We start from the raw sequence: 16,199 nt of genomic DNA, 5'->3' as shown, positions 1-16,199 counted from the left end.
TGTTGTTTCTATATTCATTAGAATTGGGTTTCATTACAAATAACAGAGGAAACCAGACAAGTTTCCCTTTCTCTTTCATGTAAAAGAAACTTGAAGATGTTGAAGATGTCCAATGTTAGCAGGGTGACACCATGAAGTTTTCAGTCAGGCCCCTGTCAGTTCCCTTGTTGCCACCCCTGTGGTGCAGCCATCACCCTCATGGTCCAAGGCAGCCACTAAAACTCTAACCTTTACATCCAGGCAGTGTGATGGATGGTGGCATAATAACGTGCCAGTTCTGTTTCAACAGGTCTTCTCAGAAGTTCTTCTAAACACTGCCACTCATCTCATTTGCCAGAACCTAATCATATGGCCACGCTTCTCTGTAAGAGCAGTGGAAAATATTGTCTGTTAGGAGGACAGCTATATAATCTGCTGGAAGTCTAGGTCCTGCTTCTAAATGGGTATTGGGGGAATCTAGATGTCTTTGAAACACTTATCTATAGACACAGTAACCTTTGATCTATTGGATTTTTTGGTTAAAAAGAGAACATATGTGCAAAACAAAAACCAAGTCAGACAGTACTGCACAAGAGTTACTAAGGAAAGAGCTACATCATGTCTTCAGCTGCTCAATACTCCAAAACCAACTCAGACGTTAGTAGAATGTGCAACCTCCCATTAACTTGCCTATATGCAAACATTACTTGGAAACTTGATGTTTGTTGTGAAATATAATGAATAAACAGAAAAGTCCATACATTATCTAGGTTGAGTATAAAAAGAATTATAAACTCCCACACATCACGTCCCTCCTCATCTCCCCGCCTTTTCTTCCACTCTGAGATACCCCCACATGATCACAACCTTTTTCCTTCCCCAAGGGTAACCCTTACCCTGATTTGCAAAATAATGATTTCCTTGCCCTTGTACTATGGTTCCCAGATCCCTTTTCTTACATGGCTCCAGGCTAAGATTGGCATATTTGTATACATGTTCACGAATCAGAATGGCTTGAAATTTTCCTTTCTTACACTGGCTTTGTTGGGTTTGATATCAAGGTTATGAATAAAATGAGTGAAGGAGTGTCTCCTCTTTGTCTACATTTTGGAAGAGTTTGTGTGAGAGTTCTCTGTTCCTGGAAGTGTATCAAAATTTTCTAGTAGAGCCTCTTTTCTAGTAGAACTTTGAAATTTTCTTTCTGGGAATATTTTTTACTACTTTTTAAAAACTTCTGATTCAAATTCTTTACTGTCATAAGACTATTCAGGTTTGGTATATTATAATTTTCTAAAAATTAGGTTGTTCGTAAACCATCTTGTTTCAACTCTATATAGTCTCACTAATTATTTTATCTAATTGTTTTATCACTTACCAAGACTGTGGCATATTAAAACCTCCCTCTGAGATTGTGGACATCTCTATTTCTCCTTATAGATCTCTAAGTATTTTCTTTATTTTTGAGTCCCATTTTTAAGTACATAGAAATTTAAATTCATTAAGAATCCCTGGTAAGTTGAAACTTTAGTCACTATAAAGTTACTTCTTAACTCTAGTAATTTTTTTTTTGCATTAAAGTTAATTTTGTCTGGCATTAATATAAATAAACCAATATTTTTGTTTGTTTAATATATGTATGGTATATGTTTTCTATCAAAACAATTTCACATTTCTGTAAATTTTCATTTATCAAGACATTTTTAAAACAACATTTAATTGGATCTGTTTTCTCCAACTTAGTATCCTTTGTTTAGTCTATTTACATTAAATTAATTATATTTAATTATTACTAACATTTGGATACTTTCTTATTGTCACATCTGTTGTGTGCTTCTTTCTCTTGCTTTTTTTTTTTTACTACTTTTGGATAATTTTTATTGTTCTGTTTCTCATTGTAGATTAGAAGGTACATAGTCACATTCTACTCTTTCAGAAATAATTTAGCAATTACGACAGGGACATTTCAAAGCATAAAGATTAACAATATATTTACCTTTCTCCTAGACAAAAACAAGGCCCTTGGAAAATTTTAATTCCATTTAACCTTCTTGACATACATAGTATATAAAAAATGGTATTCTATGTTGAATGACCATTTTATCTTATTTCTTTTAAAACTCAAAAGACACCATTGCTGTTGTAGATTAATGTTGTTTAGAATCAGTGACATATTTATCACTTTCTTTGCCTTTCATTCCTCCCTGCATGTCAGAACTTTGGTATAGTTTCTTTATGCCTGAAGTACACCCTTAGAGTTTCCTTTATCAAAGAGTTTGATAATGTTAAACTCACCTATTTGTGTTACTTTGAAAATGTCTTTTGCTAAACCTCATTCTTCAAAGATAGTTTTTCTAGGTAGTATTCTGGGTTACCAATTCTTTTCTTTTAGAATATTGAAGATAAAATTCCACTTTTCTCTTTTTACTTTTTGCTTGAAAAGACAATGCCAGTTCTTCTGAACTCCTTTGAATTTCATTTACCTTTTTGTCTGTCAACTTGTAGGATTTCACTTTGTCTTTGGTGTTCTGTAGTTTTACTAAGCTATGTCAAGGTTTAGGTATCTTTTTATTCCTCCTCTTGATAGTCACTGGATTTCTTAGATTTGTAGATTGGTGTTCATCAATTCTGGAAAATTCTGAGCTGTTACTTCTGCAGAGACTGCTTTTGCCCAAACCTTTATCTCCTTTCCTATGGACCACGATAGAAAGCCACATGTTAAATCTTCTTATGTGTTCCTCTCTTTGTCATCCTCTTGTCCATATTTTCCATTATGTATTCTCTGTATAACTGCATACAAAATAACTTCTTCTGACCAGTATTTCAGATCCCTAATTCTCTCCATAGCTCTTTATATTCTATCCAATTGTTGTTAAACCTATCCATTAAGTTTTCAATTGTTATTATATTTTTAATTTTAAAAAATTTTATTTTGTTCTTGTTCAAATCTAGTAGGTCACTTTTTTATAATCCTCTATCCTCTAAAAATATTTCCAAATTCGCCTTATGTTTTTTTTTAACTTAGAAGAATATTTGATCTATATTTATTTTCTGAGAATTCCAATATATGAAACCTTTGTGATCTTTCTGCTGTGTGTTCTCTTCTGCTGGCTCATGCATGCTGCCTTGCATACCTGTATGCTTGGGGTGCTTATTCTTCACAAGGTACTGCTCATGTCCTTGCAAAAGGGTCTGTTTTGTCTGCTTGAGACCTAACATTAAAGTCCCTTCTTCTAGAGAGCTGGTACTTTTTTCTAGACACTGTGGTGCACCAATAGTCTGGGACTAGCTTAAAGAAAGTTCTTCCTCTGAAGAGTTCCTGTACCACTCATGCAATGGGAACTTGGGCCTAAAATCCATGTGATGTCCAGGCTATGATCACAGCTTCACCAGAACAGGTTTTTTATTTGTCTTTTATTTTTCCTGCTCTGCTTAGTTAAAAGCCCAAACCTCCTCCCTGGGGTTAGGAGATGGGTTTATATCTGCTTTAAACTTGCAGTAAGGAAAGAGACCTTCGATATCTCTGCTCAACATGGTGGCTTCTATTAGATGATTCAGTTTGAGCAAATCACGTTTCTTGACCTTTGCTATCCTTCAAGCTTGAGATCCCTGATAACAAAACCTTTTAACAAAAATTTTAACAAAGGCTTAACGAAACCTGATAAAATTTTCCTTATTAGAAAAAGCATACACACATGAGGAAAAAAGTATCAGAAAGTTATATAATAATGTTTTAAACAATAAGGTTGCTTACCAATTCCCATAAGAATAAATCTGGAAATAGGCTGGCGACATTGTTGAGTCTCTTTGTTAATGAATCATAGAATCAATCTACTTCCAGATTTCCTACCATGTTGAGTTAGTGAACTCCCCTATTAAGACATTATTATCTAAGTTTCTGATACTTTTAGTTGAAAACAGCTTGACTGATACATCACTCTTACAACTTATGCAAATCTAGTGGGCGGGAAAAAAATGGTTGTTTTAATTGGCATCTCTCCAGCTATTAGTGATGTTGAACATCTTTTTGATACTTGACCATTTAGAATATTCTCTTCTGTAAAATTTGTTTGTGTCTCTTACCCATTTTTCCCTTTAGCGCTCTCTCTCCTTCTCTCTTTCCACTCTCTTGCCATGCACACACCCACACACATGCACACACACATGAGCTCTTTAACGTCCCATAGTTCCTACCTTTTTCCAGTCACACATGTGGCAAATATTTCTATCCCATATTTAACTTATCTTCAGTTTTATTTATGTTATCTTTCATTACTCATTTTTATTTTAGTTTGCATGCAGTTATATCTCTTTTCCTTTTATAACAGTTGGATTTCCTGTCTTATTTAAAAACAGCTTCCATACTATAAAGTCATAAAAATCTTTTTTTCTAAATTTTCCTCTGACATTTAAATTGTTTTATATTTCACAATTAGATATTTAATCAAGCTGTAATTTATTTTTGTATATGGTATGACACTGTGGTACAGCCCTGTTTTCTTCCAGATGGATAGATAATTATGCCAGCATCATTTCAAAAATAAACTATCCTGGAATTTCCATTTCTGCCAAGTTACACTTTAGATGTCCACAGAAGCCCTTCTTGGTACAGCACACAAAAATGCTGAATAAAATATAAATGAAAAACTTTTTTTCTATTACGTGATTAAGCGGGTGAGAAAAGAAATGAATTGCTCAGAGCCACAAATAAAGTGAAAATCCAAAGAGGCGCTTGAGCACTTGGGCTGCTATTTACCCTGGAAGCATCTGCCAGCTCCTGGTGGTTACACGCTTAGTTTACCAGATTGTAGCACAAGATCAGGAGGTAAAACATGGTTCCTGAGACAGGGAAGGGCCAGATCAGAGACCCTCATATAAATCAGGCAACTATGAATGGCATTAAATTGAAAATAAAACAGTGTTCTGCAGACAAAGACAGGGTGTACGCTCCTCTATGTGTGTGTCTCAACCTTGACTTTGGTATAGCAAAAAAGAAAAAAATATATCTTCAAGTGTTTCTTACCCCAAGTGTGTACCATAGGCAGGCTTGGAGCCTTAATTCATATTACATGTTGGCCAAAATAAACCTAATCAAAACATTGAATGGGTTTTGGTTGGTAACACCCCCAGATACCTAGTGGAAGCCAATGTAAATCTTCTCTGGAGGAACATATTTTATTATATGTATATATATATATATATATATATATATATATATATATATATAATTTATTGTCAAATTGGTTTCCATACAACACCCAGTGCTCATCCTGGAGGAACATATTTTAAATACAGGCTCCAAAAATTTCCTCCACATAAGGTTCCCCAAAACCTGAGCTCACATTCAAAAATCACAAAACACATGAGGAAAGTAGCCATCAAAATATGAGTCAGCAAAATAAAATCATAGCACATTCAAACTTGCAGAAACTGTAGACATTAAAATTATCAGATTCAAACATTAGGAAATAACAGGGGAAAGATTTCAAGAGGCATAGAGAAGAGATACAGAAGGCCCAGCTCACACAAACTCGGGGAAGGAATTGTGAAAAGTGAGGAGAACTTATTAGAAGGCTCCCAGATCGAACCCATCGTACATACACACCCGAACACCTTCCAATGTGAATGGAACTTTTTCATCTATTATTGTTTGTGTACCATACCTGGATCCCCCAGCGCCCCCCCCCCCCCACCAAGGGCACACCAATTTGTGTAAACAAGTCTTTTATTTTTGAAATAGAAATATTCTTGAAGAGTTAAGAATTTACTCTTTACTTTTTTAAAGATGTTTATTTTTTGAGAGAGAGAACACATGTAGATGCATGGGGGAGGGGTAGGAGAGGTAGAGAAAGAGAATTCCAAGCAGGCTCAGAGCTGTCATCACAGAGCCCAACATAGGGCTGGTGATGAATGGTGAGATCATGACCTGAGCCAAAATCAAGAGTGGGATGCTTAACCAACTGAGCCAGTTACCCCGTATCATTTACTTTCAAAGGTAAATTTTTCCCACTCAGTGGCTTCTCTCCTAAATTCAGAGGAAGCTGAGAGTGGGCAATCTGCAGGAGTTATGAGGCAAGAAGTTTCCTGAAGCCTGGGAGTACTAAGTTCAAGTCAGAGCTGGAGTCTGGAGTCAGAACAAGAAAAGTAGCATCCAGAAAGGAAAGAGGATATTTTTGGAACTGAAGGTAGCTATTCTTATCTGGTCTAAAAATAAACAAATACATTAGTCAGGGTACATTACATAAAGTATATGTTTCTCTTGTTTAAGTGATTTGCACAATCTATAATTTTTTTTATATTTAATTTTTAAATATTCAATACTACACTTGTTTTGTAAAAATAATGACATATTTGCTGTTAGTAGAAATGTACTCAAAGTACTAGTCAAATAAATGGCTGTTTTTGGAAATGGATGTTGCCTTTCAAGTTTTACATAGGGAAAAAAGCCTCTAAATATTTGTGATAATACTTGAACTTGGAAGGTCACTCCAGTGACATCAAAGATACCAGCTTCAATAAGCTTCAGGGAAGGGAAGCAAGTTTTCTAATATTATATCTCCATCAAACTATAAAACTGTTTCTATAAAAAAAAAAAGTATGATTAACTCCTAAAAATTAAACCCATGTGCAGTGTCACAGGAGAAAGTATGTTTTTTAAGGGCAAATGATTGAATTTAATGTGATCTAAGTCAATCTTGCTTGCAATGATCTAAATTAATTCTACTTAAATCTAATACAACTTAGTATAAAAAATGAATGGGTAAAAGATTTTTAAAAGCCATTTAGAAAAAAAAATAAAAAAAAATTTTAACGTTTATTTATTTTTGAGACAGAGACAGACAGAGCATGGACAGGGGAGGGTCAGAAAGAGAGGGAGACACAGAATCTGAAAACAGGCTCCAGGCTCTGAGCTGTCAGCACAGAGCCCAACGCAGGGCTCGAACTCACGGACCGCGAGATCATGACCTGAGCCGAAGTCAGACACTTAACCAACTGAGCCACCAAGGCGCCCCAAGTGTTTATGTATTCTTGAGAGATAAGAGTGTGAGCAGAGGAGGGGCAGAGAGAAAGGGAGACACAGAATCCGAAACAGGCTCCAGGCTCTGAGCTGTCAGCACAGAGCCTGACGCGGGGCTCGAACTCACAGACCACGAGATCAAGACCTGAGCCGAAGTCGGACGCTCAACTGACTGAGCCACCCAGGCGCCCCAGAAGGAAAACATTTAAGATTAAAACAGTAACTAGATTCTTAATAGATTTTTGTACTAGTAAATTAAAATAATAAGCGTCCCTGCTCCATTTTAAATTACCACATTTTAAAATACCAACTAAATGGTGTTTTTTGAACTGTGAACAACCTATTAGTAGGGTCTGACCAGCGTTTTTACTTGAGGAAAATGCATAGGGTACCTCACAGGAAGGGTAAGAATATTTTGTAAAAATCTTGTTTCAGTAGAGTTTGCATGCAGGTTGGGGGAAATTGTATAAAATGTATTTCTTTCTGTGTGTCTCAGTGGAAACATGTATAAAAGCCACTAGTCTGGGTGCCTGGGTGGCTCAGTCCATTAAGCATCTGACTCTTGATCTCGGCTCAAGTCATGACCTCAAGGTTCCCGAGTTCTAGCCCTACACTGGGCTCTGCCCTGTCAGTGCAGAGCCTGATTGGGATTCTCTCTCCCTCTCTCCCTGCCCCTCCCCCTTTCGCCTGAATTCTCTCTCTCTCTCTCTCTCTCTCTCAAAAATAAAATAAATAAACTTGGGGCACCTGGATGGCTCAGTCAGTTAAGCATCCAACTTCAGCTCAGGTCATGATCTCACAGTTTGTGGGTTCCAGCCCCGCGTCTGGCTCTGTGCTGACTGCTTGCTCAGAGCCTGGAGCCTGCTTCGGATTCTGTGTCTCCCTCTCTCCCTGTCCCTCCACCACACATGCCTTGTCTCTCTCTGTCTCAAAAATAAATAAACATTAAAAAAATAAATAAAAATAAAATAAATAAACTTTTTTAAAAAAAGGCCACTAGTCTAAGATTTTAGGAATTAGAGCCAAACACTTTAAAAGGATTTTTAGGAGGGAAAGAGCGAGCGCCTATAGTTCTCCAATTGCTGAGTTACAATCGCACAAGCAGAAGGAGGAAGGGAGAGAGAAAAAAGTCGAGGTCTGTGTTCAAGGCAGGAATTTTATCACAAAGAAACAAAGCAAGAGGCCAATTGTTACAGGACTTAAGCACAGAAGAGCATCAACTGAAATATCACAAACCTTGGTTACTACACCTACATCAAGTCACTACCCAGAAACAGCCCCATAGTCTGGAGTGCTCGGTGAAAGAACCAAAGAGCCAAGGATCCGCTTGACTTTCAGAGGAACCAAAAAGGGAAGTCCAGATTTTCCTGTATCTCTTCTGGTCACCTCCATACGTTTTCTTCCCCATTTTGCCCGTTAATGTGATGTAGAGCACTAACACCGTAGAAATGTCACACTGCTTATTTTTCAGAGTGCTTTTATACATTTCATGTATACGTAACCAGATTTGAAATGGGCAAATCCCTACTAGCCAGAGCAGGGGATATAAATCACGCTCACTGATGACACGAGAACAGTGGCGTTGTTGGCACGGCCTGTGTTCAGTGCTCAGCCTGGAAGTCCCTTTCCAAACAGCTGCTGCTCCAAATACAGCTAATAACCGTTTGGTGCTGCCTCACAGACAGAACGACCCGACCCAAGATGCCTGTGTATACAATCCTATTCAATTTAATGTCAATTTACCATACAATGTTGCTAAAAGAAAAAACTTCTTAGTTTAAGAAATTTGAATTGAGTAAATGTCACAGAGCATTTTTTGTAGACATATTAATTACTGGCGAGACAACACGTATCTTCCCTGTTATAAGTAATATTTGGAAATCAATGAATGTAATCCATCACATCAATAGACAAAAGAAGAAAAATCTTGCTATAATCTCAAGACATTCAAGAAAATACTTGAAAAAAATTAATAGTCATTTAAGATTAAAAAGACCTCCCCCAAACCAGGAATTAAAGCAAATTTCATCAGTTCATAACAGGAATCTCAAAAACCTACAGTTAAAATCACACTTAATGGTAAAAGAGAGAGTGGTAATGAGTAATACTCAATACTCATTACTCATACTTAATGGTAAAAGAGCATTCACTCCTAGGACCAAGAAAAAGGCAAGGATCTTCATTCTTAGCACTCCTATTCGTCAACGTATTAGCGGTCCTAGCCAGTGCAAAAAAAGCAAGAAAAAGAAATAAAATGCAAACAGGTCAGAATGGAAGATGCAAAATTGTCTGTATTCACAGATAAGATGATTGCGTACGTAGAAAATGCCAAATAATTTTTTAAAGAGCTACTAGCACTAAAATAATGTGCTTTGGCAAGCTTGTCGGAAATAAGGTCAATATGCAAAATTAATTTCATTTTCGTATACTAACAATTAACACCTAGATATTAGAAATAGCATCCAAAAACATGTGCTACTTAGCGATAAATTCAAGAAAATACACATGAGACCTGTTTCTTGACAAGCACAAGACACTGCTAAGAGTAACTGAAGAAAAACTCAATAAATGAGGAAACATGCTATGTTCATGGATCAAAAGATTTAATATTGTTAACATGACTGTTTTCTTCAAATAATCTATATATTCAACTCAATCTAATAAAAATCTCAGCATGTGTTTTTGTAAGAATTGTCATATCAATTCTAAAATGGAATTGCAAATGCAAAGGATTCAGAAGATCCAAGTCAGTTTTAAAAAAGAACAAATTTGGAGCGGTCACACGGCTTGATTTTAATACTTATTACAAAGCTACACTAATAAAGGAAGTTTAATAGCGATATAAATAGAGACATCCATAACCCTCGAACAGAATAAAGAGGCCCGAAATATACCCACATATATATGGTCATTTTATGTTCAAAGTGCCAAAGTAATTGAAAGGATAGATTTTTCAACAAATGATGCTGGAAAAATTTCATGTCTATATAAAAAAATAAATTTCACCTAAACCTCACAGAGTAAGAAAAATTAAGTTTAAACTGATGCAGGCCTAAATTATGCTGAAATGTTAAAATTTCTGGAAGAAATTATGTTTCTGGAAGAAACATAAAAGAAAATATTTATGAACTTTGCATAAAGACTTCTTCAATTAGGACGTGAAACATATGAAACATAAAAATAAAAATACACAATCCATCAATTTGTAATCTACTCTGCAAAAGACACATTCAAGAAAACAAAATGGCAATCCACAGAATGGGAAAAAAAGTCAGAATACACATATCTGATAAAGGACTGGTTTCCATATATATAATGAAGCTTTACTTTCAACCATAAGAAGGTAACCCAATGTTTTTAATGTGCGAAAGATTCGACATTTATAAAGGCAGATATGCAACTGTCCAATATGCACATCAAAATAATTGAACACCATTACCCATCAGGGAAATGCAAATTAAAACCTCAATGAAATACTACTACACAATCACTTGAATAGCTAAAATTAAAAAAAAAAAAAAACTGATTGTAACACATGATTGTAAAAGTATGGACCAAACGGAACTATCATCATACATTTCTGCTGGGGATGTAAAAGTGTACAATTTCAAAACTACTTGGGAGATAATATTTGTAAAATGAATAGATACTCATCATATGATCCTATAATTCTGCTCTTAGATATTTTCTCACAAGAAAAAAAAACATACCCCAAAACTTGTACATTAACGTTCACAGCACCTTTATCAACAATCCCCACATGGAAACCACCTGAACACTCATCAGGAGGCGAACAGGTAAAACAGCCATAGGAGATCCATAGAATGGGATATCACCCTGCAGTAAAAAAGGAACAAGCTACTAATACATCCAACAACATGAATACATCTCAAAAACATTCTGAGTGAAAGAAGCCAAATGCAAAATAATATCTTCCATAAGGACTCCTTTTTTTGCGAAACTCTGGGAAAAAACAAATCTAGTCTACACTGACAGAAAAGAGATCAGTCGTCTAGCCCTAGTCAAAATGAGGATTGACTGAGAACATTTTGAGGTGATGGAAATGTGATAGTGGTTACATGGGGTATGTGTGTGTCAAAACTCATCAAACCATCCAATCAAATTGTGTGCATTTCATTATATCCCAACTGTACCTCAATAACATTGATTTTTGAAACAGACTGGTTCCTACCTGGACTTGAGGGTGGAACATAAGCTTCTCGGTAGTTAGGCAGAGTTTATAGTTGGGCTGGAAAAGACCTACATTCTAGCTGCACTAAGTACCTTTAATTTGCCCAACTGCATATGAACCAGTTATCCTCGAAGACCGTTTGTTGCTGTCAAAATACTGTCTTGTGCCCATTCTGACTGGCAGAACCTGGTCTTGTGGGTAATTCAATATTGGGAAGACACATCAAAGATGCCATGGCCACAGGCTAATGCGGAGACCTACCTCCCCCTCCTTAATCTTTTGGATCTTGGTCATGGGAAGACAGCATAAGGTAGAGGGAGCCTTCACTTCACTTCAGCGTGTCTTGGGCCCACAGATAACCATGGGAGAAAGTCTAAGGGAAGAAAAGTACCCAGCATAGATGCCAGATCACCACCAAATCAAGGATGTCTATGGAATCTGAGACAGAGAGAATAAATGTGGTCTAAAAAATCAAGACTGCAAGTAGCCTTGGGGATGAAATACGCCAAGTATGGCTTCTTCTGCAGTATATAGGATAAAGCTCTAGAACAGTGTTTCCCAAAGAGTGGGACAAATACCAGTGGTGGTACATGTCCCTCAGAAATGATTCTAAGGGTTCTTGAACCGACTTGGAGTGGTCAGCAAACACGATTTAAATGACATTGAATCACACGATATTTTCTCTCTAGTTCTCTCAGTGTTTCTGTATTATCAAAAAGCCTCATTTGGGGCCAGTATGTCTATAACATCATATTCTTCTCTCTTTTAAACAAAAAGAAATACAAAATGCCTAACTGAAATACAGTAGCTATTTTTTGTTTATGTACATAGTTATCTTTTGCTTACACTAAGTAAACTGGTTTCTCATTTGTGGTAGTGATGCCAAGTTTCCGCATCAATAAATGTCCTTCAGTAAAAAAGGGGGACAGTGAATTTATACAAAAAAAGAACGGGTTAAAAATACTACAGTAGAATATCGATATAGTGATACAGGAACACCTGAGGCTGCATAACAGTACCTTAACATGTTGCTTTGTAAGGAAGACTATATATCTGCGTGTAGATATAAACACATCAGTAAGCACTGAATTTTTACCAAATTGATAAATATGAAAGAAAATCCACTACAGAACATTTTCATGTCATAAACTGGCTTGTGGTTTTAATGACTTGCCCCTTAATATCCCCCAAAGTTGCAGATTCCACATTGCTGATAAAAGACGAGTTTCAGATTTTCTGTGTCTTGTAAATTAGGAGAAAACACCACGAAATTGGGGAAAAGGCAGGAATATATGTGCACAATAATGAAGAGTTACATTCCATTCTACCTCCATCTTCTTGCTTATGAGTGCTTGCTCTCGCGTGCAGGCAGGCAGGCAGGCAAAGAAGATACGCAGAAGGTGCCCATGAAAAAAGATTTTGTCTCCATAGAAGTCAGCAATCTACTATTTTTAGTTTTGCTCTCTTTTCTCTTTTTTTCTTGGTATACATTTTAATTTCTTTCCTTTACAAGAATCCATACAAACGGACATATTACTTTAGGTCCATTAATCACTTCTAAAAATACAACTCACATGGACAAACATCACAATTGTTATGCTGTTGTCAATGTTTTGACACTCTTGTGCAATTAAAAAAAAAAATCAACCTCAGCTGTGCTCTAGAGAATATTACCAGTCAAATAAGGAGGGAACTGTAAAACAGATTTTCTTATTTAAAGAAACATCCAACAGTTTGATTTCTACCAGGCTTCTAATTTCCCGATAGTAAAATTACATTTGGGATGAACAAAGATAAATGCCTTACCTTTTGGAAGGTGCAGTGTTATGTTGTTGCAAAAATCTGTGAAGCAGCATTCAGTTTTGGTAACATTGTTGGAACTATGACAGAAGACTTGAGCGTTCAACTCTGGGAGAGAGACACAGGACTTGATCACCTGTTCTTTCCCATTGGTTAGCATAACCGAGGCCCAGCATGCTCCTTCAGTTTGGCAGGTAAAGTTTGAAGAGTCACACAAAAGACATACACACTTCAATCCTGGAAGTGTAAGGCAGAAAGCTTGAAGATGCAGAAAACATCATACAAATTTATTTCATAATACCTGAGTACAAGAGTTCAACCTTAATGAAAATTGAGGTAGGGTTTAAATGAACAGCATTGGGCAAACACATGCTCCCACTGTTAGTACCTCTCAGTCATGTGTTTTATTAAATAGGAGGCCCAATCATCTTTATTATTACTTGTATTTTTGTGAATTTATTCAGTTGCGACTATATTTTAAAATCATTTTCCTGTCCACGGTCTAAATCCCACCTTCTTAAACCCAACTGGCTTATTCCTAAGTCAATAGCTCCTGTGAAATGCTAGGATGCAGTAACACAGAAACCCAGGGGGACTGTCCAGCATCTCTTGTAAAGTGTGGTCAGAGAGCTGTGTAACCAAACATCCACTGTGCTCTGTTCATTTACCCTTTCTCCTTTAAACATTCAAGTACATGTGCAAAACACAAACCTAACCATAGAAATCTACCGCTCTTGGGGCACCTGGGTGGCTCAGTCGGTTGAGCATCCGACTTCAGCTCAGGTCATGATCTCATCAGTCCCAAGTTCAAGCCCCACGTCAGGCTCTGTGCTGACAGCTCACAGCCTGGAGCCTGCTTTGGATTCTGTGTCTCCCTCTCTCTCTGTCCCTCCCATGCTCATGCTCTGTCTCTCTCTGTCTCTCAATAATAAATAAACGTTAAAAAAATTAAAAAAAAAGAAATCTACCACTCTAAAAATAATAGTGTGATCCTTTACATTTATATTCGATGATATTTTAATATTATTGCTATTGCCACAGTACCTTTAAGGCACTGATGAGCCATTACACTTCCCCTCTTGGCTAAGAAATACATGTCAAAAGAAGAGTCATTTGAACACAGACCATGACTTCAGGCACTTCTCTTTAATGAACACACCTATTCCAGAAAACATAACACATCAACAGTAGAATTTAACATATCTACACAAATAAAATTTCAAAACTGAGACTCTGCTAAATTAATCTGTTCACTGCACAAGTTTCCTCACTCTTCCCCACTTACTACACACACACACATACACACACATCCACCTCTCACATACACATTTACTCCCATGTTCAAAGTGGTGCCATATTTTTCTGTCCTGATGTAAAGTATCTCTCACCATGAAGTTCAGTGGTTGTGACAATTTATTCAAATTTTATTTAATTACACTGTTTTTAAATAGTACAATACTAAATAAGGCTTTTGTATTATTACTCTAATGAGCTTTTTGTTAAATTATAACTGTTCCCCACAATTATCTGAATGTACCAAATTTTATAATAAAATCATTTTTACTGAAATTAAAGACCTTAAATTGCTAATTGCTGAAATTGGAGCTAATTTCCTAACTGCACAGTATTTGATACATAAATGACAATTTTTATCCTCAACTTCAAACACCAATATAAAAACAAATATGGATAATATTCCTTCATAACTGGGTGTGTAAGAAAGAACAAATTACATACTGAAAAGCAAAAATGATCTCTTCTTTGGTAATCTTTCTTGATTGGCAAGATACCCTCTCTATAAACATTTTTATTACTATGGGCTAAAAGAAATACAGTCATAATACAATTTTGTTACCAACGTTGCACCAAGCACATAGTTCACTCCTCCATTTATTCTAGGGGTGACTAATATAAATAAATACACAATTGACCCTTGAACAACATGGGTTTGAACTGCACGGGTGCATTTATACATGGATTTCTTTTCAATAAATGCAGTACAGTACTGGGGCGCCTGGGTGGCTCAGTCAGTTGAATATCCAATTCTTGATGTTGGCTCAGGTCGTAATCTCATGGTTCATGAGTCTGAGCCCCTCATTAAGCTCTGCACTGACAGTGAGGAGCCTGGTTGGGATTCTCTCTCTCCTTCTCTCTCTGTCCCTCCCCCATTCATGCTTGCTCTCTCTCTCAAAATATATAAACTAAATTAAAAAAAATTATTGTTAAAATGCAGTACAGTACTATAAGTGTAGTTTCTCTTCCTAATGATTTTTTTTTTAATTTTTAAATGTTTATTCATTTATTTTAAGAGAGAGTCATGTGGATGAGAATGGGGGAAGGGCAGAGAGAAGAGAGTGAATCCTGAGCAAGCTCCACTCCATCAGCCTGGAGCCCGATGCAGGGCTTGAACTCACGAACCACGAGATCATGACCTGAGCCGAAATCAAGCGTAAGATACTTAACCGACTGAGCCACCTGGGCATCCTCACCTAATGACTTTCTTAACATTTAATTTTCTGTAGTTTCTTTACTGTAAGAATATGGTATATAATATATATCATAAAGAAAATATGTGTTAATTGTTAATGCTATTGGTAAGGCTTCCAGTCAACAGTAGGCTATTAGTAGTTAAGTTTTTGGAGACTCAAAAGTTAAGGAGATTTTGAACTGTGTGAGGCGTTGGTGCCTCTAACATCCACGTTGTTCAGTGGTCAACTATACTCATTTGTTGATATTTATGTGCTACAGTCGAACCTTATAATCCACACTGATTAGGATTCAGTAGAGCTAGATATATAAAATCCAGGTGATTTGAAAAATATTTTAAGTCACTTTCCTTACATAAAAGACAGTTCATATAATGACTATCCATCCACCTAGGTGTCTTCTGACGGTGGAATCTCTCTAGTACCTCTACGACTGATCTGCCACAGGCCTTCAAATCCCAGTTATACTAGCTTTGAATTTTGGTCATCCATTTCCTTATATGAAAGAGGAGGAGAAGAAGAATATACCTCCTCATACTGTTGTTGTGAAGAATAAATTGATCTAGGTAAAGCTCTTAGAACAATGCCTGGCACACAGGAAGCATTATGGAACCATGCTTTCTCCTACTAGAAGAGGTAAAGCTAGTTGTATTATGTAACAATTGAAATACATTCATAATCCATAAAGGAATGGCTGAATGAACTAGGGTGTACAGACCGTTTAAAA

General features: G+C 36.4%; 1 protein-coding gene across 2 annotated transcripts in view; it reads right to left on the bottom strand.

The window, feature by feature from the left end:
• ACVR1C (activin A receptor type 1C) overlaps window positions 1-16,199 on the bottom strand; it is an 81,488-nt gene that overhangs the window by 34,832 nt on the left and 30,457 nt on the right. For both annotated transcript variants that reach the window (XM_060626755.3, XM_060626757.3), the window contains exon 2: window positions 12,993-13,223. In XM_060626755.3, the coding sequence (XP_060482738.1) occupies window positions 12,993-13,223 (231 nt within the window). The remainder of the gene's footprint in view (window positions 1-12,992; window positions 13,224-16,199) is intronic.

This window comes from Panthera onca, chromosome C1 (genome assembly GCF_046562875.1).
Source record: "Panthera onca isolate mPanOnc1 chromosome C1, mPanOnc1 haplotype 2, whole genome shotgun sequence".
Classification (NCBI taxonomy): Eukaryota; Metazoa; Chordata; class Mammalia; order Carnivora; family Felidae; genus Panthera; species Panthera onca.
This window is presented reverse-complemented; position numbering and strand designations above follow the sequence as displayed.